Source organism: Dermacentor albipictus, chromosome 5, assembly GCF_038994185.2.
Source record: "Dermacentor albipictus isolate Rhodes 1998 colony chromosome 5, USDA_Dalb.pri_finalv2, whole genome shotgun sequence".
Classification (NCBI taxonomy): Eukaryota; Metazoa; Arthropoda; class Arachnida; order Ixodida; family Ixodidae; genus Dermacentor; species Dermacentor albipictus.
In genome coordinates this window covers 1306610-1333429 of record NC_091825.1, presented here as the reverse complement: position 1 = coordinate 1333429, position 26820 = coordinate 1306610, and the positions used below count along the sequence as shown (strand labels likewise).

The 26820-nt window shown below is 46.2% G+C and overlaps 1 protein-coding gene across 2 annotated transcripts in view; it reads left to right on the top strand.

The window, feature by feature from the left end:
- Window positions 1-8967, top strand: part of LOC135912382 (protein 5NUC-like) — a 916167-nt gene extending 907200 nt beyond the window's left edge. For both annotated transcript variants that reach the window (XM_070538191.1, XM_070538192.1), the window contains one exon: window positions 8435-8967. In XM_070538191.1, the coding sequence (XP_070394292.1) occupies window positions 8435-8625 (191 nt within the window). In that variant the 3' untranslated portion in view covers window positions 8626-8967. The remainder of the gene's footprint in view (window positions 1-8434) is intronic.
- The last annotated feature ends 17853 nt before the right edge of the window (window positions 8968-26820 follow it).

The window sequence follows — 26820 nt, the reverse complement described above, 5'->3', positions numbered from 1 at the left end:
TTAGGCAAGCTAGCGCACTCTTTTGACATTGGAAAAGTGGCACACACCTGAATTCACTCAACATCGATTGCATACCCTCGAGCCCTCTATGCAACTGCGGCTGTTACCAGGTCTTCTGCGAAATGAGGAAACAGTGCTGTGCCGCTTACGTTTGGGCGTCGCATTCACCAGTGCATATGCATTTTTGACTGGAATGGCTGATAGCGCCGAGTGCAATGCCGCCGGTGTCGAGGAAACCATAGAACACCTAATGTGCTACTGCCCGTCTTTTGAAGATGAAAGGCAAGACCTCTGCAGAGCTCTCAATCAGCTAGATGGAAAGCCATTCTCCTTGAACAAGATCTTAGGACCATGGCCTCGCATATCACAGCTACAAAAGGCCACAAAAGCGCTGCCGCGATATTTTAAAGATACCGGATTGAGTCAGCGTCTGTGATCCAGACTGAGTGACCGACTGATATCCCCAGTGGACTTTCTCTTCCTTTAATCTTTCCGTCCCTCTTTCCCTTTCCCCAGTGTAGTGTAGGGGCTCAGTCCTGGTTAACCTCCCTACCTTTCATTTATCATTTTCTCTCTCTCTTCTTAATCCACGCCCTTTTTTTAATTGCACGAAAGCTACTGCACTAAAATAGTATACTAGTACATGCTTAAAAAGCACAATTTTATACTACGATAATAGTCAATCATTCAAATTTTTATTGTAGTGCCCAGTAACAGCTAGAGAGCCTTTGTACTGGTGCACTTTACGAGCACTATGTGAGACAAAATGTAGAGAAAACATGAATGCAGTAGACAAAAAAATGAAGATAGAGAAACAAATAGGGAAAAAAGGAAACGCGAAAAAGTAAAAGGGAGTTAATCTTACGTGATTATCTACAGATACACAAAACACAGGAAATGAACTCTGAAGTATGTTTTCGAGTCGAGCCTTATTAGCACAATCTTGTAAGAAGCCCAGGCAGCGAATGTGGAATGCTACCTGGTGTACTGTTGCGGCACAAACAAATGCCTATGATCAAAAGGCTTTAAGGAATGTATAATGTCATGGACCACCTTATACAGGAAAAAACGGTGCGATTAATTAAGACTTGAATCTAGAGGTGCGAGTTCAAGTATATTTGAGAAGGCTCAACTGTGGTCGCCAGAATGGCAACAGTGGTGCTTGAAGATAGTCATCAATTTATTCTGGATGCGTTCAATTAGGTCAGAATTAGATTTGCTCATTGCACCCCCCTCCTACAGAGGCATACTCTAGTAGTTGGAGGCACACAGCAGAATTTCAGAAACACAACAGGTGAGTGGAAATCATGCAATATACGGCATGCAATTCCAAGAGCGTGAAGGGCATATTGTTTAATTATCTATGTGAAGAGAAGCGAAGCATTTTGTCGAAGTACACACCAAGATCTTTCATTTCATCGACCCTAAGGAGTGGAGCATCACGTAGGGTGTATCAAAATTTCACATGGTGCGTTTTGTGCATATAATTAATGCCATAGTGTTGGAAGCATTTAAGAGTACTTACTGCTTCTGCACCAGTTTGAGAGTGAAAAAATGTCTTTTTGGAAGTCGATGCAGTAGTGAACACTGTTGACAGTCTGAAATAGTCTGAAAGTCTGAAATGTCGGCACACAAAGTCATGCTGTTCATTTATTAAAATGCTCTTAGCACTTACAGAAAGCGAGGAATCCCATACTGATTCAAACACCTGACGCACTGAAGAGGATAGATATAGGTCGGCAGTTAGTAACTGCAAATATAACACCTGATTTGTGCATGGGCAATGTTTATGCTACCTTCCAAGTGCTAGAAAAGGTACTAGACTTTAGGGAATTATTAAAGATGCTTGTGAGAACGAGGAACAAGTATGCTTCCATACGTCTTAACCCTTTCAGACACCACTTTATCCCGTTGATTGAAAAGTTGCTTTCACCACATCTCTTGCATCCTCAGAATCGTAGAAAGTGTACAGCTGCAGCAAATATTAGGAATTTTCAATTGTTTAGCGAGTTTTGTCAAGTTTACAAGATTTCGACTCCATGCGAAAACTGGCTACAGGAACACGAAGTATGAAAACATGTACTATTTCGTGTTTTGAAAAGCTTGAAAAGCACTTATCCAGCCACTTGACAATTATGCCTGGTGCACGACATTGTAAAAAAGAATGAAAGAAGTGAACCCGCTACATACAACACACTGACACAGAGTAACAACACCCAGCCATCTACCTTCCCCCTCATTTTGTTAAAACATTCTGCACATTATTCAAAATTGCAGCACAGTTCCAATAATAAGTGTTTCAAGATGTATGAAACACATTTTAAATACCATTACTTTCATCAGTGCTTTTGCTATTGATGCAAGCTCCTGCTGTGCCCAATTGTGTAGACAGCGTCTCAAATGGTTAAGCTCTGTGGAGCAAATACCATCAACACCACAAGAAAAGGAAAGTTTAAGGCAAAGTTGAAGGCACTTCACATAATTGGAAACGAGGTTTTCATTGACTGTTAGCATACACTGCGCCAGACTGAGAAGGAAGGTTACTTGAAGCATACTTCACACCATATAGCAAACATAAATGTTCAGCAAAGGCATCAGCAGTGTTCGAGACAACACCACTATTTGCATGAAGAAGACGTACATCTTTGGCACTCCTTTTAAAAGAAAGAGTCCACAAAGCTCCAGAAATATTTTGAATTATGTGTCACGCTGGCTTCAACACAATCAATGTGGTCAATGTGATGATTCTAATAATAATAATAATAATAATAATAATAATACTCTTAGTGGTAACTTGGCACACTAGACTAAAAAGAAGGCTGATGCCTGTATGTTAGAGCATCTGATAACCAGCCACCTAAAGCAGGAATTTGCAGGATGCAGAAGACACTTCCTTTCCCTCAACGTGCACACACACTTGCTCAATAACACAGCACGGCACACACGCAGACACTCGAGGTGCACAGCACACAGGAGTGCCAATGAAGTGTGGTTCCAAGGAAGGAGAATCCAAATCGCCAGGGGGGTGGAGAGAAAGCTCTGCATGTGCATGCCAGATATAATCATGGAGTTGTGGTGTCGGGCCATACAGGCGTGATGAGGGCTCAGGCTGTGCTGACCACTTGTTCAGACGAACTGACGAAAGATTAGTGCTGTTTAGAGAGACGTCAAACACCCTGCAGTATAGACTAGTGCAATGTTGCATTGGTATTCCAGGGTGTGCTACTTGAGGGGTTTGAGTCAATCCGCGAAGGCTGGCATGAGCTTGTGACAACCGAAAAGACGGGAGTAAAGGGTGCGTATTGTCCGGCGCTGAACAAGCTTAAGTTTGTTAGCGTCGCGAGTTTGGTACGGGAACTATACTGATGAGCAGTACTCAAGTCGTGACAGAATGATAGAACTGTAGAGTGCTCGGAAAACCTTAGGTCATCAGGAAAGGGAGACACGGGACACAAACCCAAGAAAGGGCCGGTGCTTACATACAGTGCTGGTGACATATGCGGAAAAGATGAGAGAACAGCTAAGTGCTACACCCAGAATGGGAAGGGCCCGAACAGTCTGTATAGAAGTGCCTCCAAGGAAGAAGGATGAACGTGCAGCAGTTTCGTTGTGGCTCATACGCATGGCAGCACCTTTTACGGTGCTACTACAAAGTTTGATATTGTAGGCCCAGTCGTTCACCTTTACAGAATGTATTTATTGTAAGCATATATGCTGTGCATCGGCATATTGTTGTTGAGGAAGTGTTAAGTTGTTAATCAAACACATTCTGCGCAGATGCATTAGTAGCTTGGTTTTGAGTAGATCTTTGTCCTGACTACAATTTATAGTATCGCAGCAATAAACATTTTAGTAGAAGCTGAAGGGATTCCAGCAGTCTAAGCATACTGACTGCACAAAACACTGATGACACCATTTCACCTTCCTCACAATGCACTCACACCATCTACATTTTCCATAAGCAAAAAGTGAGATAAAAAATCAATTACAGTTTCATTGACTCAGTACTTGCTGCTTCTGAAGCGGGCATCGAAGCAATCGTGGTATACGCTGCTACATGCATAGGTCTTGCATGATGCAGGTCCTGCTATGCCCTGCAGACAGGGCACACGTTGCAAACAGATAATTTCTTTTTGCAGTGCTCAGCTATAAGGACACACTGACTCAAACATGACTGTGTTTTCACGTATGCTTCAGTACGTCAGTGTTCTTGATTCCTACACGAGCGATTTATGCCCAACTAACCCAAAAGACGGACGCACTTGAAAGAAGTGAGTGAATGAGTACAGTGAACTTGTACTGAACTGGATTCACATGCCGAATAGAAGAGCGCAGTGTCAGCTGAAACAGGCGGCACGGCTGAATATGTAAGTACTTCCGATAGTTCGGCTACTAGTGTATTTCGCTTTCGGAAGTTATCTTTACCACTGGAAACAGCGCAGAGCTTGCCCGTGAAACTTGAGTCAACCGACACCACACGAAACACGCCGCGGTTGACCGACCCAACTTCCACACGGTTCATTCACCACATCACACATCACACGAAACCAGGAGTGCCATATTTGAAATCACTGCAGCACCAAACGGACCTGAAAAGTCACTTCCTTCGACAGATTTTCTTAGCTGGCCTCGTTCACTCGCCAGTTACGAACTCGATGGACCCGCTAGGCCTACGGGTAACGTAAACAACATCGGCGATAGGCGAGTGCTGATTATCCAGACTTCGGAACTCGTAAACATGTTTCCATTCGTATTGAGCACAACAAAATACACACACAACAAGCACAGACGTTGCGGTAATCGTGATTCGGTTGGCTGTTTTAGCAGACGATCGCACTGAGCCCGGCGGAACCCAGTGGGCAGGTTGGATTATTCGGCGTCGTTCGAAGTCGCTTCGGATCCACGTCGCACCGCCACAACCCACGGTCGTCGGTCGTGTCGCCGTCGGCATACTATTACAACACTGTCTTTCAGGAACACTGTCGCGCGCGTCGTACGCCCAAGGAACTCGGACGATCTCGGACGAACTCGAATTCGTACGGGCGGCCATCGTAGGCCTAGTAGACGGAGACTCCGCAGCCTCCGATTGGTTGACGCCTGCGACTCGTCGCAGCCTCTCATTGGTGCACGCCGGCGCAGCTTCGCCGCGCGTCGGCAAACTTCTAGCATCGGCAGTAGACATAATCGCTGCGCGACGTTCCGCTTCGCCGAGTTCCCGACCGACGCGTGCCAGTGGTTGGGGCATTACGCGTATGGTTCGACCGACGAACAGTGTCAGTCGCGCCAGTCAGCTGTTCGGACGCGCCAGGGATAGTCGCCGGCGTGGCGAGAGGCGTACCAGCCATTGAGGCGGCAGCGACCCCCGCTTCAGCCTCCTCGCCCGCTCCCTCTTTGCACGTTGCCTAGTGTCAGACGTCGCATCGGCAGAAAATTGTTTTGTTCCACGTATACCCATGTCTTCCATGCGATGCAAGAAATTGACTAAACTAATTGAATTTCTCAAGGTAAAGTACGCAGGAAATTGGTAAACTACGACTTGCGCACAACGTACAGGCATGATAGCTCTTGGATATTCATTTGACTGAACGAGAAAACACAATCTGTTACCCGAAAACTCAAAGAAACCCCTTCACACACGCAAACTGGCCGCGGCGTTCGGAGACCGTGCCGCAGCATCGGCAATTACGCGCGCGCCGGCGCAATGGGGCCCCGGAGCGGCGCGCCCGGTTCCTTGCATTAACTACAGCTGGCGCTCGTCTTCACCGTATCGCGGCCTGGCCACGCAAGAGGTGGCGGTTCCACCACAAAACCCGCCGTCGTGCATAGTGTTCGCGGCAAGCGTTTATAGGTAAACAATACGATTACGCACGCTTCAGTTGCCGGGAAGCGCGAGAAGCAGTCAGGGATGTTTGAATGCTATCGCGTTCCACTCTTAAAGGCGAAGCTTAAGCGTCCTCCAAATTTTTATTCTGCGTTTGCGTTTGCGCCTCTGGCAATGGATGGTAAGAAAGCCGCCGGCAGCCACGTTGTTTAGTTTTTTACTGTGTTCTCGTAGCCTGTCATTTATGCATCTACCTGTTTGACCAATGTAGGAACCACCCGAGAAGAATGCGGTATACCACGCCGGCGATGCAATAAATGAATTTGTTTTTACGTTCCTTTTCGCACGCGGTACGTGCGATTCTTTCTGGCTTTGTGTTTCTACACAGGCTGACCAATTTATTAGGCACCGAAAAGACAGCGTTGATGCCGCTCCTTCTAGCAGTCTTTTTTAACATGTGGGAGAACCTATGTTCGTAGGGGATGACAGGAAGCTTTCTTTTCCTTATGTCAGTGCTTGTTAAAGAAACAGTCATCACGAGTAGAAGCAAGTGTGAGATGACGCGATTGATAACAGAAGCTAGACACATATGAGCGTTTGGTGATGCATGCGTCAGTAAGGCTTCCATTTTAATATCCACAAAACAGCTCGATTCGCGTTGAACGGGTGCATGTGTCCGTCCTTGTGGCAAAGAAGTGATTGGGTGTGGTTCCCTGTTTTCTGTTCATGTTTACCGAGGCTTTACACGTGTTGTATGACGTTTCGAGGGCCTACATATAGCGACGAGAACTGGAAATAAATCTATCGTTGAAAGTTCGCGCTGTGTGTGTCAGATGTGCCTTTCTGTTGTCCTTGTCGTTCAACTTCCGCTACAACAAAATAAGATATGCCATACCAAAAGCCCCTATAGCTATCCTCATCACCCTTAAGGACCAGGATGATTCTCTAGTTGAACACGTCCAGCACAATTCGAGTACATCGCTTTACACAGATACATTTCTATAATACGAGCGAGAAGCAGAACGGCTGCCTCAGCGTCGGGAAGGCAGAGCTAGTGAAATATGCAATCGTCCATTTAACACGGTGGTGTTTGAGGCTTCACTCAGCTGTTGTAACAAGTCCACTCCAAGAAATGACAGATTAGTTTATCAAATTATTAAACACTTATACTCTGAAAACCACAATCCACTACTATCGCTCTTAAACTTCATGTTCCCGGCCGGCAACATTCTGTGCGCCTGGAAAGAAGCAATCACAATTCTTCTGCTAAAAGGGGGCAACGACCGGTCCTGGATCAATAGTTCTTACATAGCTCCATAGCTCTGACAAGTTCCCTTTGCAACCTATTTCAGAAAGTGACTAACCGGCGGCTGCTGCTGCGTCTTGAATCCATAAAATAAAGATCTCTTCCAGCACGGTTTACTAGAAAGTAGTTCCACAACAGATCACCTTGGGGGCATCGAGACTAATCTCCGTAATGCCTTTGTACATGAGCAATTTTGCTTATCTGTTGTTTTAAATATAGAGGTGGCGTACGACACAACTTGGTGTTTTGGAATTCTCCGTGGCTGGCTAGCTGGAGTTCGAGGCAACCTGCTGAACGCGACTCAGAGTTAGCTCTCTTATTGCGCGTTCAGCTCTCAGCTCTTCAAGAGCCCTGTGGAGGCCGTAATACTTGCATACACTTTATTATATTTCTTCATATTGGAAACTTTCAAGTTCACACCTCACAGCATGAGTCATATTCATTATTTTGATGCTTATATATTATACGCAGTTTACAGGGACCCGTTTTAGGCTTCTTCGCAGCCACATTTCATCTACATTTGCAACTTATTTCATCATTTGCGGCATAATACATCGACAATTCAGCACTACATGTCATGGCGCTGTTTGGCCATAGCTGGCCGTTGCTCCATTAAACACCGCACATCAAGCTTGTGGCGGTGCGCAATGTCGCATTTCTTTTTTGGTACTGAAGCCAGTAATGCTGCGATGCAAAATTTGGACAGCTGTTCTCGTGCCAACATGACAGCCCTTACACAACTATCACATTTTCGTTCTGATATTTCCAGCAAACTTTATTTTACTAGAGCGTAACATCTAACAAAAGCCTACAAACAAATTTCTTGCTGTGGTGGCACTTTGTAAAAAACAAGATTAGTTTACTGTCGCAATTCGCGTCTTCATACTGCCAGACTTTTGGATACATTTGCCCCACTGTGTGTGCCGGAAACATAATTAGCCAAGCGTACATGTGTTTACAGTCGGCTACTAGTGGTTGCGTTATTTTGCGAAGCAGTCTAGCGCATTTGGAGGCTTCAGTGAAGCTTGTGTATAGCCTGCACCCAGTAAATATCAGAGAAGAAAGTTCGGGCCTCACACGATAAAACACAGCATCCCGTCATCAAACCCGACAATCTAGGCAGTTACACAAGTGTTAAAGACTAGGAAGGCGGTTTTTAGCTAGTATGTCTGTGAAACGCTTTTTGTTCGTCCTTATATATTGTGTTGATGTCCGCCTTGATGAATGGATTGTGCATAAACGGAGCTCCAACGCTTCACTTAGTTCCTCTAGCGTGAGACTTGTTCTTTATTGATATTTCTTCGCAGGTTTCGAGGATGCTCAGATAGTCGTGACCCATATGAACGCCACATCACCGCTCACAACTGCAGTCGATGGCAGGGTCACCTTTCTGAAGTTGCTGACCGGCCAGACCTCTGCTTCGGATGGACGCTCTGCCCCGGCTCTTGCCTCCCACCTAGCTTGCCTACTGCTCTTTGTGTTTTTACATGTTCCATGACCTTTAGCGCACAATGAACAAACAAAGATTGTTCGACTTTTCACTTGCAGCGCTCACAGGGCACGCTCAATGTGCTTGAAGCAAGCAATCACTAAATATCACAGCGGACAGAGCACATACCAATTTGTATTGTAAATTCTTATACAATTTCATACCGAAGCCTGTATAATATTGCTTACGCCGTAGCTACCAGAGCCCTAGCGAGCGCATGCACATTGCGCCCTGGCAATTGCCGGGAAGCGTGCCTGGCGCTCATTAAGACTATTACGTAATCCTTGTAATGAAAAGTTTGACTGCATTATTCCACCGCAAAGAAATAAAAATGTGATTTTTCGCATGCAATGGCTCTTGTTCATCTGCTCATCTTCGTAGCTTTTGTTTATCTGTTCATATTCGTAGAAATGGCATCCAAGTCCAGAAATCCGTGACACCGGCTGCTGCCGCAAAGCCAATCCGGAGGCAATGTGATCGGCGTAACCCTATGGGAAGAATATTTGGAAAATTGATTGTTGAGCAATGCTTCATTTTTTGTAAATTACACTTTAGGATCTTTTTTCAGACAACGGTCTCAAGCGATATATCGCCTTTAGTTTAATTCCGCTGGCTGAATTTTTTCCCTGGGACACTTTCGTAAACCCAGCTTGAAAAACATGGGTGATTTATAAGATGCTGATTATAGCACATTCAGAACTATTCCGCTAATTGCGCTCTAGTAGCGTACACTCTAAGCCTCCCTCAACGCGTAGGATCAGTTTGGTTTTATTTCGCTCGCTAAACTTTTTCTTGGAACGCTTTTGTTTGGCATCATGCGACAATTGAAGCAGCACTGTAGTGGCAAAAGATTCGTCCGTTGGGAACGGCGCCTCGATGTGCTAAAGCTCACGGACTTGATTGTGCACGCGGCATGCCTGGTAATCAGATGGTGGTTTTGGCGAGCAAAACCTCATAATCTAATTTTTTTAACTTTCTTGACGAATGACGCAACAACGAAGCCTGCTGGGAGCTTGTATGTTGAAGTCAATACAATTATAAATAGTTTATTATTATAGCGGATGCACATTTGTTCCTTGAAGCATAGGTACACATGACACTGTCGGAGTGTGCAAGAAAAAGTGGACAGAATGGCTTTATGGGGTGAAAGGCAAGCATTAAGCCCAGCTGCTCGGGTCATCATCTCGCAAATTCCGGCGCAAGCTAAACTGTTTCATTTGGTATTTAGACAGGTACAAAATTCGTTCCAGATGAACTCATGAAAAGTAATCAGCACTTCAATAGAATATTTAGCAATTAACTAAGTAATTACACAATACAGCTAATGACGTAATAGTTATGCGGAAACCCGCAAGATGTAGGGAAGTAATTAATAAAGGGAAAATAAGATATCCACCTGTACGTAACTACGGGCTACAGAGGAAACCCACACGGGTCCCTCGAAAGAAAAGCTTGGCAGTTGAAGAAAAATTCGTCCTGGTCCGGGACTCAAACCCGCAACCACCGCCTTTCCGGGGCAGCGGCTCTACCATCTGAGCTAACCAGGCGGCTAGCAGATGGCAGGGCGAAGTCGAATTCATCAACTACTCGGAAGCAACGGCAAGAGTTTTGACGTAATAGTTCTGCGGAAACCCGCAAGGTGGAGGGAAGTAATTAATAACAGGAGCTTCAAGCATGGACAGAGAATAATGGCATTTTAGGAGAGCTTCAGAATGGCTTCAGAATAGGTAGGCGTTTGGATGATAACTTGTTTGTTCTTACTCAGTGTATTGAAATATCAAAAGCAGAAAGCAGACTATTGTATGTGGCCTTTTTAGACATTACAGGAGCCTACGACAACGTAGACCGCAACATTTTGTGGGATATTCTGGAAGGGGAAGGCTTAGGTAACGATTGTATACAGCTTTTGTGAGAGATTTACTTAGAAAATACCGTTTGCCTTGAATGGGAAGGGATGAGGAGCGAGGAGAAAGTTCATATCAACAAGGGACTGAGGCAAGGGTGCCCTTTATCCCCGCTGCTGTTTATGATGTACATGCTGAGGATGTAGAGGGCGCTAGAAGGAAGTAATATTGGGTTTAATCTCTCATACAAACAGATACTAAATTTTATGCGGACGACATTGTGTTGCTAGCTAACAAGCAAAGTGATTTGCAACGTCTGGCTAATATCTGTGGACAGGAAGGCAACAATTTCGGTTTCAAATTTAGTGTTAGAAAATCAGGAATTATGGTATTCAATGAAAACAGTGAACAGACAGTGGAGATACAGGGCCAAGAAATACCTCGGGTAACAGAATATAAATACCTTGGTACATGGATAAACGAAGGCAATGACTATATGGAAACACAGGAAAAACCCATAACAGTAAAGGGGAAGAGAAATGCCGCCATAATGAAGCACACAGTGCTATGGGGATACAATAGGTACGAGGTCCTTCGAGGTATGTGGAAAGGTGTAATAGTTCCAGAAGTTACTTTTGGAAATGCGGTTGTTTGCTATAAATCAGGGGTGCAATCAGGACTCGACGGGAACCAAAGGTCACTGGGTCGCCTTCCATTGGGCGCTCACGGAAGACTACAAATGAAGCTGTGCACGGTGATATGGGCTGGACAAGTTTTACAGTGAGGGAAGCTCGCAGTAAAATTGAGTTTGAAGAACGGCTGAGGAATTTGGAAGAAAGTAAATGGGCTGGGACAGTGTTCAGGTATCTGTACAGGAATAACATTGGTTCACAGTGGAGGAAAAGAACTAGGAACCTTACCAGCAAGTATGCGGCCTGTAGGGTGGACAACATAGCAACAAAGAAGGTCAAGCGGAAAGTCAGAGAGGCTGAATTAATCTCATGGGTGGCGGCAATGGAAAAAAGAAACCTGCCATGAGTAACTACTTAATAGGAAAAAAACGAAATCAGGGAAGAAACCATTTATGATAACTCAAAGGGGACCTCATTACTTTTTTTTTATGCGAAGATAAATGCCTCATGGCGTACAAGGGTATGGGATGGGGGTGAATAAGGATGATTAAATGAATGAAAAAAGATTTGCTGATTTAATGAAGCTCGGGATGCCATAGAACACGCACCTATAAAGCGAGATATAAGAAGGGAGAAGAAGCATGCGCTTGCTGCGGTAAAGCTAGGGAAACTATGGAGCATGTTTTATTAGAATGTGACGACATCTACCCAGCGGTCGATTTAGGCACCACTGGCCTCCATGAAGCCCTTGGGTTCAGAGGGAGCAGTGGCAAAGCAAACATGTCCGCAATAGACATTAGTAAGAGGCGACTGGAGGATTGGTGGAAGAAAAGTAGGGAAACGACAAAAGACGGAGACGTACAAAAGCACAGTTCGCAATTGGGGATCAGAAAATTTAGGCGTGGTAGTTCATTAAGTTTTTTTTTTCATTGTTTAACCTAGCTATGATATTAGGCAGTATAGTAGCAAGAGCTTGGTGGCGCAACCCACCGCCCCGTTCCAAAGGGGACGCTCATATAATATCCATCCACCATCCACGAAAAATGAGACATCCACCCGAACGTAGCTAAGTGCTACAAAGAAAACCCATACGAGTTCCTCGAAAGACGAGGTTCGCAGTTGAAGAAAAATTCGTCCAGCTCCGGGACTCGAACCCTGGGACCACTGCCTTTCCGGGACAGCCGCTCTACCATCTGAGCTAACCAGGTGACTAGCAGATGGCAGGCGAAGTCGAATTTATCAACTCAGAAGCAAAGGCAAGAGTTTTGACGTAATATTTGTGCGGAAACCCGCAAGGTGGAGGAAAGTAGAGCACTCTTAGAAAACTTTACACCCTTCGGGGCTAATCTTGTCCCACAACGATAATCATCATCTGTCTTGCCCATGTTTCCTTTCTATAACGCGGCAAATCCGGTACTTCCCAGTCACGAACGGCAAGCGCGTTATCAGTGTGACGCAGCATTCTCGACAGGAAAGTAGCGAGCGCCGAGTTTTCAAAAAAGGAAACGCAAGCAAGGCAGATGACGATAATTGCTGTGGGACAAATATACAGACCAAAGGGTGCAAACGTTTTAAGAGTGAGGGGTCAGGTCCTCAGTCAGGCGCATGCTAGCACCGTTGCTCCTCACCCTTCTGGTTTTCTATGAGCAAACTGGAAAACTTGTGAATAAAAAAAGCAATAATAATGTCATGAATATAAATGAAATGTAATAAATCGACTGTTGCAAAAATAAAGCCTGCTGGGAGCTGGTATGGTAAAGTTATTAATTATAATGATCAATTTAAAATACTGTAACAACGGCACTTTTGATTCGTGCACGTTGTCATCGATGACATTCTCACTGTAGTTAAATTAGCGCTTTGGTTACCATTGCTAACTGATAACGCCGACTCTAATTTTCATGCAGTATTGCGTCTTGAATATCTGGTGCAAAGCCGTTCGAACAGTTACTCACTTATGATGACTAGGAGTGGGAGTACTGACTTACAAGTCATCATGAATCACAGTGTTAGGCTTTATTCCTATACGTTGTAATCGACATCGATCGAAAAGTAATTAAACGGCTATTTCTTGGTTACCACTCCCGAACGATTACGGCCGGATAATAGTGATCACTAGTGATATGCCCAGTTCGATGTTCTCGTATTTTATACACTATAGAGTAATAGATATCAAACAAAAATCATAGAAACATTGAATAGGTATACTGTCTATAAACTTGTAGGACCACGTCACTTGTGATCACAAATCCCATTGTTGAGTACGAGAGTAGCACCATTTATTTGGGCACGTCATCATAAGTATCAATCAAAACGTGACAACATGAGTATTTTTGTTACCATTGTTAACTTATAACGCCGAATCATTCGTTTTGTTCGATGTCTTTGTACTTTTAAATAGCATAGTACTATGGGTCTCACATTAAAAGTCTGAAAATGGCAATTCAGATTGGTGATTGGTGAATTCAGGATATGGTGTGTTGAGTCACTAGTGATCACGAATCACTTTGTTTGGTGTGACAGTGATAGGCTTCATTTATTGAGTCATTTCTATGAACCAGTTTCATTCAACTTTGTTTTTTTTATGAATATATTGCAGGCTATGTTTATATACTGGTGGTCACTAGTAGTAATGTTCACTTCAGTATTGTCCACTATTTACAAATTGTTACTATATCGGTATATAATGAAAGGTAATTTAAAGTGTGACTCAGCTGTTATAATTAGGAGCTGAGAAGTCTCAGTCGCTAGTGATTACAAATAACTTTTTACTATGATTCCCTCCACTTTCCACGTCGTCATTGGGTAGGAAAAAAGGGTCAGTAAACGTGCAATTAGTTGAACAATATTATAAACACGGAGAGTGACTTGGAATAGTGATTTTGCAAGTTTGATATTATCGGGTATTTGCAACCCGTGACATTAAGGGAATGAAGTGAAAAGTCATTGCCAAGAAAACTCCGGTTTCCACGGAGGCAGCCTCAGCTGCGATCCGTCTGCTTCGCAGCAGAAACTATTCAAGTGACAATACATCAACGATTAGCCGAAAAATATTGCGAATAAGACCGGGTCATCACTAATAACTTTTCGATATTCTTGGACACAGCAGAGCTTCGTAGATATTGTCACGTGGTGGTGACGTTGTAGAACACAGTAGCAATACTATAAAAGACAAAACTAGCTTTCATTGGGCGAACGTGTGCCCACAAAACAGGCTACACTTACAGCTCAACGATAGCGGCGAACACGGTCGGCGATCGTCGAAAATCTGATCAACAGGTCAAGCGCGTCGGCTTTTATACATCAATCGTCGAATGTTCCAGACTAATCGCAGGGACCCGCGCGCCTTCCACAAAGCTCTACATTATTCGCGTCGCGCACACATCCAAACAGATTACACAAGTTTCGCTCACAGAAAGTGGATGGAACCATCGATAACATTCCAGAAATTTCCCACAAATGCCAGCGCGTCCTGATCTGTGCGATAACACAATCTGTGCGTCAACAGCTCAGCGATGCGTGAAAAGTCCTTGACAAAGCGCCTGTAGTAGGCACACATGCGAAAAAATCTACGCACTGCCTTCTTGTCGATGGATTGTGGGAACTGTGCGATGGCAGCTGTCTTTTGCGGGTCTGGACGGACACCATATTTGCTGCAACAGAACTGCTTGTTGGCCTAGTTGGTGCTTGCTAAAAGACATGTTTTATGCCGCAATCGAACACTCACAAAAGGAAGACACATAAGGACAACACGGGCGGCACTTCCAACTGAATTATTTTGGGCTGTAACCCAAGAAGATATATATATTGTAACGACGTGGGATCGACGAGTATGCGTAGCAGCACGGCCAAGAAACGCACTTTATCAGTCGTCCAAGGGAACAACAACAACGTCTTCTTCGTTTCCCCCGATTCACCTCAAAACCCGCGCTACTTCAGCGTCGTCCCCACTGGCGCATACCCGCTGAATTAGAGTTCTGCCAAATATAGTTGTGTCATTTGCTCCCCCTTTAGAAAAGATCATCGTCCCGATGATAGAGGCTTGGAAAGCAGCGGTAAAGAACTGCGCAGTCTTGGCAGTCCTCATAGTACGGCTTCATACGCAGCACGTGAACGACCTCGGGTAAATGCCGTCGGCGCTTTGAACGGTGCGAGCTGTCTGGAACAACTTCGTAGTTAACGTCACTGATGCGTCGGAGAACTATGTAGGGCCCGAAGTATTTGCGTAGGAGCTTTTCAGAGAGCCCACGCTGTCGAATAGGTGTCCAGATCCACACTTTGTCGCCGATGCTGTATGTGACGGCTTTGTGCCGAAGATTGTAGCGTCTGGCGTCAATGTCCTGTTGTTCGCGGATTCGCAGACGCGCAAGCTGCCTAGCTGCCTCTGCTGGGTGTGTTACCTCTTCAGCACCCGTCTCGTTGTCGTCAAATTCATGAGGGAGCATTGCGTCTAATGTTGTTGTAACCTCACGGCCGTATACGAGACTGAAGGGCGTCGTACGAGTGGTCTCTTGACGAGCCGTATTGTACGCGAAGGTGACATAAGGTAAAACCTCGTCCCAGTTCCTATGCTCTACATCTACGTACATGCTGATCATATCAGCCAGTGTCCTATTGAGTCGTTCTGTCAGTCCGTTCGTTTGAGGGTGATACGCTGTTGTCTTCCGGTGGGCGGTACCACTTAGACGTAGAACGATATCTAAAAACTGGGCCATGAACGCAGTACCTCTGTCCGCGACGACTACTGCGGGAGCGCCATGCCTTAAAACGATGGATTCTAGAAAAAATCGTGCCGCTTCATCTGCTGTTGCCCGTTGCAGGGCACTTGTCTCGGCATATCTAGTGAGATAATCCGTGGCAACGATTATCCACCTATTACCAGTAGTAGACGTTGGGAAGGGGCCCAGAAAGTCCAGGCCTACTTGCGCAAATGGTGTGGCTGGTACGTCAACAGGGTGCAGTAAGCCGGCTGGTTTGACGGATGGCGGTTTACGACGTTGGCAATCCAGACATGTCTGAACGTAACGTTTAACGACCGCAGTAAGTCTCGGCCAGTAGTAATTCTGCCGAATCCGTGCCAATGTGCGAGTATAGCCCAAGTGCCCAGCAGTCGGCTCGTTGTGGCAGGCGTGTAAGATTTCACGTCGAAGCGGTGATGGAACAACAAGTAAGTAGTGGCTGCCGCTAGGCGAGAAGTTCTTGTAGAGGACGTTGCGACGCAAGCAGTATGATGCCACCCCTCTTGCAAAGAGTCTCAGCACGCTGTTGGTTCGCCCTTCGAGGTAATCAATAAGCGGCAGCAATTCAATGTCATCCCGTTGCTGGCGTGAAAGATAGGCAGTATCCACGAGTCCCAGAAAAACCGTGTCGTCATCGTCTTGTGCTGCCGGCTCAACAGGAGACCGAGAAAGGCACTCGGCGTCTGCGTGCCGTTTTCCCGACTTGTATGTAACAACAAAGTCGAACTCTTGGAGTCGAAGACTCCAGCGTGCGAGCCGGCCGGAAGGATCTTTCAAATTAATGAGCCAGCAGAGGGAATGGTGGTCACTAACGACGGTGAAAGACCGACCATACAAATACGGACGAAATTTCAGAACTGCCCATACCATTGCGAGACATTCTTTTTCAGTGGTGGAGTAGTTAGCTTCGGCTCGGGATAGTGTCCTACTGGCGTAAGCAATCACTTTTTCGCTGTCGTCCTGCCATTGTACTAGCACCGCCCCTAGACCGACGTTACTAGCGTCTGTATGCAATATCGTCGGGGCTTCCTCATCGAAGTGTGCTAATACGGGAGGAGATTGCATGCGTTGCCGTAGCTCGTGAAATGCCCGTTGCTGGTCTTCGCCCCAAGTAAAAGGCATATCTTCTCGGGTGAGCTGTGTTAACGGCCATGCGATACGCGAGAAATTCGCAATAAATCGCCGGTAATATGCACAAAGTCCCAGAAAACGTCGCACGGCTTTTTTGTCTGATGGAATCGGGAACTTAGCGACGGCGGCAATTTTATCCGGATCAGGTCGGACTCCTTGGCTACTGACGATGTGACCGAGGAACTGGAGCTCATGAAAACCAAAATGGCACTTCTCAGGCTTCAAAGTAAGACCGGCAGAGCGTATCGCTTCAAAAACAGTTTTCAGCCTTCGTAAGTGTTCGTCGAACGTTGCGGAAAAGACAATCACGTCGTCCAAGTACACCAGGCATGTTTGCCATTTGAGTCCGGAGAGCACAGTGTCCATTAGACGCTGAAATGTTGCTGGCGCCGAACACAAACCGAAAGGAAGTACCTGAAATTCATAGAGTCCGTCAGGCGTCACAAAGGCTGTTTTCTCGCGGTCTCTCTCATCCACTTCAATCTGCCAATAACCGCTTTTCAAGTCCATTGAGGAAAAGTAGCACGAGTTTCACAACCTATCCAAGGAATCATCAATACGTGGCAGTGGATAAACGTCCTTCTTTGTGACCTGATTGAGCTTCCGATAGTCGACGCAGAAGCGCAGGCTACCGTCCTTCTTCTTCACTAAAACTACAGGTGATGCCCACGGACTATTAGATGGTCGAATAACGCCATCTTCTAGCATCGTCATCACTTGTTTTTGTATTGCTTCGCGTTCCTTTGGGGCCACACGATAAGGGTTTTGTCGGATGGGTCTGGCGTCGACATCAGTAATGATGCGGTGTTTGGTAAGTGGCGTTTGACCAACTCTTGACGCAGAAGAGAAACAGCCCTGGTACTGCTTGATGAGCTCAAGCAGACGGTTCCGCTCAACGGCCGTTAACGTCGGATTAACGTCTACAATAGGTGCAGCTGTGTGGATTGTAGAGGCCGACTCCTGCGCTAAGTTGCAGTCTTGTATTTCTGTCACTTCGTCGAAATAGGCGACAGCAGTGCCTTTAACGATGTGTCGGCGCTCCCTACTAAAATTTGTCAGCAAGAGTTCGGCGCTTCCGTCGATTACATTGATAAGTGCTCTGGCAATGGCCACACCGCAATTCAGTGCTAGCGCACTGATGTGTTCAGCTACTCCAGTCCCGCTTTGCAGGCTGTCACAGTGCACCTGTACGAGAGAGCAACTCCGCGGCGAAAGTATGACGTCGTCCGCGGCAATACGTAAGCGAGGTTGTTGTGGCTTCTCATGGGTGACATTATCTGAACTCGTGGCAAATGTAACGCTTCTGTCACGGATGTTAATCACGGCGCCGTACTCCCGTAGGAAATCCATGCCCAATATAAATTCTTTACAACACTCAGTAAGGATGACGAGGTTGACGACGAAGGTTGAACCGGCGATTAAGAGTCGGGCCGTGCATTTCCCGACAGGTGTCATCAACTGACCTCCGGCGGTTCTTATGTTGGGCCCGTGCCATGGTGTCTTCACCTTCCTCAGTTTGTCAGCGACCTGTAAGCTAAGGATTGAAAAATGGGAGCCAGTGTCAACCAGAGCGGCTATTTCGTGGCCGTCAATGCAAACGATGAGCTCGGCGCTGGCGATGTCAGTTACGTCTTTCGTACTTCTATCCGTCGTATTCGTCGTTGTGCTGGGCGTCTTTTTCGTCAATGTCGTCTTCACGTCGTCGTTCGTCGATAACGGGGGATGTGGAGCAGTTAGAGTCTTGGCAACCTCACCCCCGGAGGTCGCTGCGGCTAGTTTCCCCGTCGAGGGCTAGGCGATCTGCCCCTAGTGACGTCGGCAAAACTGCGACGAGTCGGCGAATTGTAGCGCGCCGGAGATGGAGAAGGAGAACGTGGTCGGGGCGTCGTCGTATTTGGTGGCTGACTGTTCACAGGAGCGTCGTTGTAGGCGCGTCGACCGTCGTACGGAGAATAAGCATAGTTGGCAGGAAAGCTTGCGTGTTGAGCGGTGCGATAGTTGTTCCATTTGCGGCAAACTCTATAAACGTGTCCAGCTTCACCACAATGGTAGCACACTGGTCGACGGTCGACGGTGCGCCACAAATCGGTTTTCCGACGCTGGTAGTTCGGCTCTCCATGGAGCCAAGGAGTGGCGTGCGCATGTCGAAGATACGGCGTTGTTTGTGCTGGCATGATCGGCGGGGTCGGTAGAGTCGACGAGGGTTACGATGTCGGCTCTATTTGTGGCGTAGGTGGTGTTGTAGTTATGGGAGTCAACGGCGTTGAAGTTGCGTTCAGTGGACGGCGAACAGCTTCCGCATAAGTGAGGCGCCGCGGAACGTTGCCACAGTCTGGCGCTGAAAAAGCTTGCCGGACTTCCTCCCGGACTACATCAGCAATAAAAGATAACGCTGGCGTCGGTTCCGTAGGCGCAACCACAAAGCCGAGCTGCCGAAGCTCTTCTCGCACTACTTCTCGGACAACTTCACGCAGAGACATGTCGTTACTCGATGCCAGTACGGAAGTGTTCGCCATCGAGTTGCCCATGTCATGCTGGCGGTATCGTTGATGCAAGGCCCGTTCAATGGCTGTAGCCTCTTTTGTGAACTGTGCCACTGTTGTCGGTGGATTTCTCACAAGGCCGGCAAACAGTTGCTCCTTCACTCCTCGCAGGAGATATCGCAGCTTTCTTTCCTCTGGCATGTCTGGGTCTGCCCTACGGAAAAGACGGGCCATGTCTTCCGAGAACATAGCAACACTCTCATTGGGCTTTTGAACGCGGATTTCAAGGAGACGCTGCGCGTTTTCCCTCCTGTCAATGCTTGAAAAGGTATCCAGCAGCTGTGCGCGGAAGTCGTCCCACGTGGCAAAGCTCCTCTCCCGGTTTACGTACCACGTACGAGCATTGTCCTTCAAATAGAAATAGACACTCGAGAGTTTGTCCGCTGAGCTGGTCTTATGGTTGTACTGGGCGACGCGCTCGAACTGGTCTAGCCAATCTTGGACGTCTTCAAAGGCATCACCATGAAAGCTCTCCGGGACCATAGGATTCTGTAATGTTACTTGCGATGGAGCTGCGGTGGCCATGTTGTTTGTAGGAGGCAAACGATTTCTCGAAGTTTCTTGTAGGGGACTGGACTCGGGCGCTAAGCCTAGCAGGCGACGACTGAAGCGGTGGACCGGTGTTTCGATGCACGATGGTGATTCCGGGCTCGATCGTCGGCTCCGCGAAGGGGTGCCAAGCATGAAGAATACCCCGCACCTCCACCAGTGTAACGACGTGGGATCGACGAGTATGCGTAGCAGCACGGCCAAGAAACGCACTTTATCAGTCGTCCAAGGGAACAACAACAACGTCTTCTTCGTTTCCCCCGATTCACCTCAAAACCCGCGCTACTTCAGCGTCGTCCCCACTGGCGCATACCCGCTGAATCATAGTTCTGCCAAATATAGTTGTGTCAATATATATATATATATATATATAGACTGTACCCTGACGAAGGCTGGTCCACCAGCCGAAAACGTTCAGTAAAAAGAAGTCTTCCAAAAAGTTCGTCGTCTCTTTCCTGCGTATGGTACGTCGGGTCCTGCGTGCTGAACTTTGAAGAAAACGCCTATATATATATATATATATATATATATATATATATATATATATATATATATATATATATATATATATATATATATATATATATATATATATACACGCATGCGCTAGCTGTTCACAGATCTACGTTACCCAGCGGACAAACAATCTAGTTTCTGATTTATAGAGCACGATAGATGTATCACTCATGCAATTTGTTCCTTTCTTTTTTATAAAGTAAGCTTCCATCAGCTCACGTGCTGTTTGAAATCTACTTCTGCCAAGAATCCTAATCTCAGAAAACCTTGGTTTGCACATGCAGGCCTTGCAATGCGCAATGTGCCACGTCATCTTTCATTAGATTTATTTCGTGTTCCCTGGCTCGTTCATTTATGAAGCGTCCAGTCTGTCCTATTGGGTTAAATCAAGTAACCGCACAAAAACAAGGGACAAAGAAGGAACACACAAGACAGGCGCGGAATTTCAACTAAGATTTACTCCGGGAAATCCCACATTTATACAAGTATCATAATCACACTTGCTAATCATCACACAACCATTACTCGACGTTGGCATGCGGGCGTGAGTGCCACAAATTTGCATGTAAATATTTGAACTCTTTATCGGTTTATGACACTGAAGAGCTGCTTACGCGGCTGCCAGATTTTTATACAGTACGCTTCATAGATTTCTCGGCTCAGTTGTGACGCAAACATCTTCAAGACTTTAGTGTCGCGGAAGCTAGGCGTGCAGTTATGACAGTGGCGACAATGGTCAGCCAGTTTGCCACCTCCCGCCAATCCTTCTACTCCTGCGTGGTGCTCCTGCAGTCTGACGTTCAGAAACCGTCCCGTCTGCCCTATGTAGCTGTTGCCACAAGAGAGGGGTGTCTGGTACACTACCCCTCTTCTGCATGGGACGAACCTGTCGACGTGTTTGATACCACATTCATTTCTTTTGTTCTTTCCCGGCACCATGTTGCACATGCCCGCCAGTAAGCAGCTCTTCAGTGTCATTGAGGAATAAAGAGTTCAAATATTTACATGCAAATTTGTGGCACTCACGCCCGCATGCCAACTTCGAGGGGTGGTTGCTGGTGATTAGCAAGTGTGATTATGATACTTGTATTATATGTGGGGTTTGATTGTATCAAATGTGGGATTTCCCGGGGTAAATCTTAGTTGAAGTTCCGCGCCTCTCTTGTGTGTTCCTTCTTTGTCACTTGTTTTTGTGCGGTTACATGAAGCATTCCAATATCGACCACCAACTAGCCCGCCTATCCCTGTTAATCAAGTCTGTCCTAAGTAGGACTTGCCGCTCTCAAGGGGAATTTCGTACACCACGCCTGTAGCGCATCTCCCGTAGGACGTGCTATGGTTCTTGCCACAGCCTTGCGAACCGGTGTCCTTGCGTGTGGTTTTCGAACAGAGTCGACCCAGTTTGACAGGGGCGGAAAGGCAATGGGTACACCATACCGGCCTGCCACCTCCTTAAGGTTATGGGAAAACTTATGAACATAACGAATCACTGCAGGTCTTAGGGTTATGGTTCTTTCTTCCTCCCTTGTGGCGCTGGTACCTTTAGCTTTCCGTAAAAGGCTTTCGGTGACAGAGGCCACCAACGAGTCAGGGAACCGTGCCTCTTTCAGTCGCTTATTCTGATTATTGAACGAGGCCTGCATCGTGTGTGTACACGATTTTTCGAGGGCGGACTCCAGGCAGAGCATAGCAATTCCACGCTTCACAATTTTGGAATGGCAAGAATTATACGGTAGCAACGCTTTCTTGGCACGTGGGAAATATTGCCAACAAGCTTGTCCATCATGAAAGGGTAACCTTAACTCTAAAAATTGCAGGGTGTTACGCTGTGGCACTTTATGCGTAAATGAAAGCCCTTTACCATGGTCCCTAAAAATGTTTAAAATATCATCGCAGCGCTTCAATGAGTCTTCTCTGTTAAAAAGGATTAAAAAGTCGTCCATGTATCTTAAAACTTTTAAAATGTTTAAAGTGCTGTTCCGCTTAAAAGCCTCTTCGAGCAGGCGATCAACACTAGATGAGAATATGTTGCACAGCAGCGGCGCAATACACGAACCAATGAAAATGCCGCGTTTTAGCAAGAAAAGCTGCTTGTCAAAGGAAATAAAGGTACTATCAAGGTAGGCTTCCAATAATGTTAAAGAGTCCTCAAGCATAACACCAGCCGCATTTTGAAAAGCTATGATGCCACTTTCTTCTATGCGCATCTTTACCGCAACAAAAAGTGCATCATGTGAAATAGAATAAAACAGATCCTCAACATCCACAGAAAACGCATTGCCTATTGATTGTTTGTTTCGTAGAAACTGCACTATGCCTTGTGAATTGCCTGTGGAGAAAGGATCATTTACTTTAACAGTTTTTGGCACCTTTAGAATGTGTCTACTAAGTAACAACTGCCACGTTCCACGTTCGCTCCCGACGCTCCTAAACAGCACATTGGGCTTGTGCATCTTTGCACTGAAAAAAATGCTTAGCGCTGTAGCTCTCAGATTGTTAATATCTTTGACCAACTTGTCCAACCTGAATGCCTTACACAGCCTGACAACTTTGATCCTTACCTTTGATTCAGATTTCTTAATCTGTACAAAGTTTTTGTTTACAGCCTCTGCGGATTTCTCATTGTACATTCCTCAAGGAAGTACCACAAAACATTCTTCTTTGTCTGCTTCCAAAATAACTAGCTTATGATCTCTGGAAAACGTAACAGCCTTCCGCATAACAGCAGCATCACGACTTGATCTACACCCTGAAACGCTTTTTTCTAGACTGTCCATACCATCAAGCAAACATCTTTCTTTGGCCTCCTGGGGAGCTTTCTTAGCCACATTTCTGCTAAACGCTGCTAGTTCATGCACCGGAACGCCGGGCTGAATGCTGTACTTAGGTCCTTTCGTAAGAAGATTTGTGGCATCCTCAGGAATGCTGGCATTTCCCTGAAGCACCAGGTTGTTTGTTGCTACTGTTGTTTTCGTTCCACCATAGGCTTTGCTGAGATGTCCTAGGGCTTGGTTCCACCAGTACTCCGTCATATGATGGATGACGCGTCTAGACGTCTTCAGCTTCCTCTCTGCTAGCCAAGCAGTATGTTTGTTAAAATGGACTATACGAAGCCCATCATTAAGCAAACGTACTTGTCTCCAAAGTTCAGAACGTAGTATTTTGCACAGGCGGTTACTGTGTCCACTGGACGGTGCAACATGACGAAAAAGGGCACTCACTACACAGGGCGTCAGTCCTTTCTTCACACAGAATGCGATGTACCTTGCATGGCATGTGCTTGCGAGGATATATCTGGCGATTGTGTCGACGCTAGGAAATGAGTGCGGAAAACGCTCACAAGAAGACAGGGCGGCTGTACTAGATATATGTTGCAACAGAACTGCTTGTTGGCCTAGTTGGTGCTTGCTAAAAGACTTGTTGTTTCCCGCAATTGAACACTCACGAAAGGAAGACACATAAATACAACACGGGTGGCACTTCCAACTGTTTTATTTTGGGCCGTGACCCAAGAATATATATATATATATATATATATATATATATATATATATATATATATATATATATATATATATATATATATATATATATATATATATATATGTGTGTGTGTATATACGCGTATGCGCTGGCTGTTCACAGATCTACGTTACCCAGCGGTCAAACAATCTAGTTTCTGATTTATGGAGCACGATAGATGCATCACTAATGTAATTTGTTCCGTTCTTTTTTATATAGTAGGCTTCCATCAGCTCACGTGCTGTTTGAAATCTACTTCTGCCAAGAATCCTAATCTCTGAATCTCTGAAATTGCCTGCACATGCACGCCTTGCAATGCGCAGGCAAATATGCCACGCCATCTTTCATTAGATTTATTTCGTGTTCCAAAATTGTGAAGCGTGGAATTGCTATGCTCTGCCTGGAGTCGGCCCTCGAAAAATCGTGTGCACACACGATGCAGGCCTCGTTCAATAATCAGATTAAGCGACTGAAAGCAGCATGGTTCCCTGACTCATTGGTGACCTCAGTTACCGAAAGCCTTTTACGGAAACTTAAAGGTACCAGCGCCACAAGGGAGGAAGAAAGAGCCAGAACCGTAAGACCTGGAGTGATTCCTTAGGTTAATAAGGTTTCCCATAACCTCAAGAAGGTGGCAGGCCGGTATCGTGTACCCATTGCCTTTTCTGCCCCCGTCAAACTTGGTCGGCTCTGCTCGAAAACCACACGCGAGGAGACTGGTTCGCAGGTCTGTGGCAAGAAGCATAGCACGTCCTACGGGAGATGCACTACAGGCGTGGTGTACGAAATTCCCCTTGAGTACGGCAAGTCCTACATAGGACAGACTGGATGCTGCATAAATGAACGAGCTAGGGAACACGAAATAAATCTAATGAAAGATGGCGTGGCACATTTGCCTGCGCGTTGCAAGGCCTGCATGTGCAAACCACGGTTTTCTGAGATTAGGATTCTTGGCAGAAGTAGATTTCAAACAGCACGTGAGCTCATGGAAGCTTACCATATAAGAAAGAAAGGAACAAATTTGCATTAGTGATACATCTATCATGCTCTATAAATCAGAAACTAGATTGTTTGACCGCTCGGTACCGTAGATCTCTGAACAGCCAGCGCATGCGTGTATGTATATATAGATAGTCTTCGGTCACAGCCCAAAATGTATTGGTTGGAAGTGCCGCCCGTGTTGTTTTTGTGTGTATTCCTTTTGTGAGTGTTCAATTGCGGCAAAAAACATGTTTTTTTACCATATTTTCTGATTACGTTGCCTAGGAAAAGAAGCTCATCGTAAGCGAAGCGGCATTGTTCCGGTTTCAGAGTAAGCCCTGATGACTTGATGGCCTCTAGTACTGTCGCAAGCCGCCTGAGGTGATTGTCGAAATTTCCGGCGAAGACGACTTTCAAGTAAACGAGACAGGTCTGCCACTTCAATCCTGCTAAAACCATGTCCATCACGTGCTGGAACGCTACAGGCGCCGAGCACAGTCCGAATGGCATAACCTTGAACTCGTAGAGGCCGTCTGGAGTGAGGAAGGCCGTCTTTTAGCGATCTCTTTCGTCGACTTCTATTTGCCAATAACCAGACTTAAGCTATGCCGAGATGTGCTTAGCAGAGCCGATCCAATGCGTCGTCTATTTGTGGGAGGGCGTATACGTTCTTCTTAGTGATCCCGTTCAGACCACGATAATCGACGCAGAAACGTAGGGTTCCGTCTTTTTTCTTCACCAAAATTACAGGAGATGCCCACGGGCTTTTGGACGGCTGGATGATGTACTCGCGCAGCATTTTGTCGACTTGGTGCCTAATAGCTTCATGTTCTCGGGTAGAAACTCGATAAGGGCTTTGGCGGAGTGGTCGAGCACACTCCTCGGTTTTTATGCGATGGTTTGCGACTGGCGTTTGCCGAATCCTTGATGACGTCGAAAAGTACTCTTTGTATCGTCGAAGTAAGCTTCTCAGCTGTTGTTGCTTAATCATGGGGAGACATGGATTTATGTTCAAGTCTGGTTCGGGAACTACGGTCGTCGGGGTACATGCGGCAGAATCCAAGAGGACAAACGCATTGCTGGTTTCCAGAATTTACTCGAAGTATGCGATCGGCGAGCACTCGTTGATGTGCTTGAACTCCTGGCTGAAGTTTGCCTGCAACACTTTCGTGTTTCCTCCGTGCAGTCAAGCGATTCCTCTGCGACACAAATTTCACGGTCGAGCAGTAGACGTTGCTCGCCTTCGATGACGCCTTCTACGTCAGCGGGTATTTCTGTGTCGACCCTAATAATAATGCTTGAGCGAGGCGGGATGCTCACTTGATCTTCGAGCACACTCAAGGCCCGGTGACTACGAGAGCTCTCTGGCGCTATCCCTTGATGTTCCGACAGCGTTATTGATTTTGACTTCAGGTCTATGATTGCGCTGTGTTGGTTCAGGAAGTCCATGCCGAGAATGACGTCTCGTGAACACTGTTGGAGGATAACGAAGGTGGCAGGGTAAGTCCGATCGTGAATGGTAATTCTTTCCGTGCAGATTCCAGTCGGCGTAATGAGGTGTCCTCCAGCGGTCCGAATTTGAGGGCTTTCCCATGCAGTTTTAACTTTCTTCAACTGGGCGGCGATGTGTCGACTCATTACGGCGTAATCGGGCCTTGTGTCCACTAAGGCGCTACCTGCGTCGCCGTCGAGAAGCACGTGGAGGTCAGCGGTTCTTTGTCTGGCGTTGCAGTTAGGTCTCTGCGTC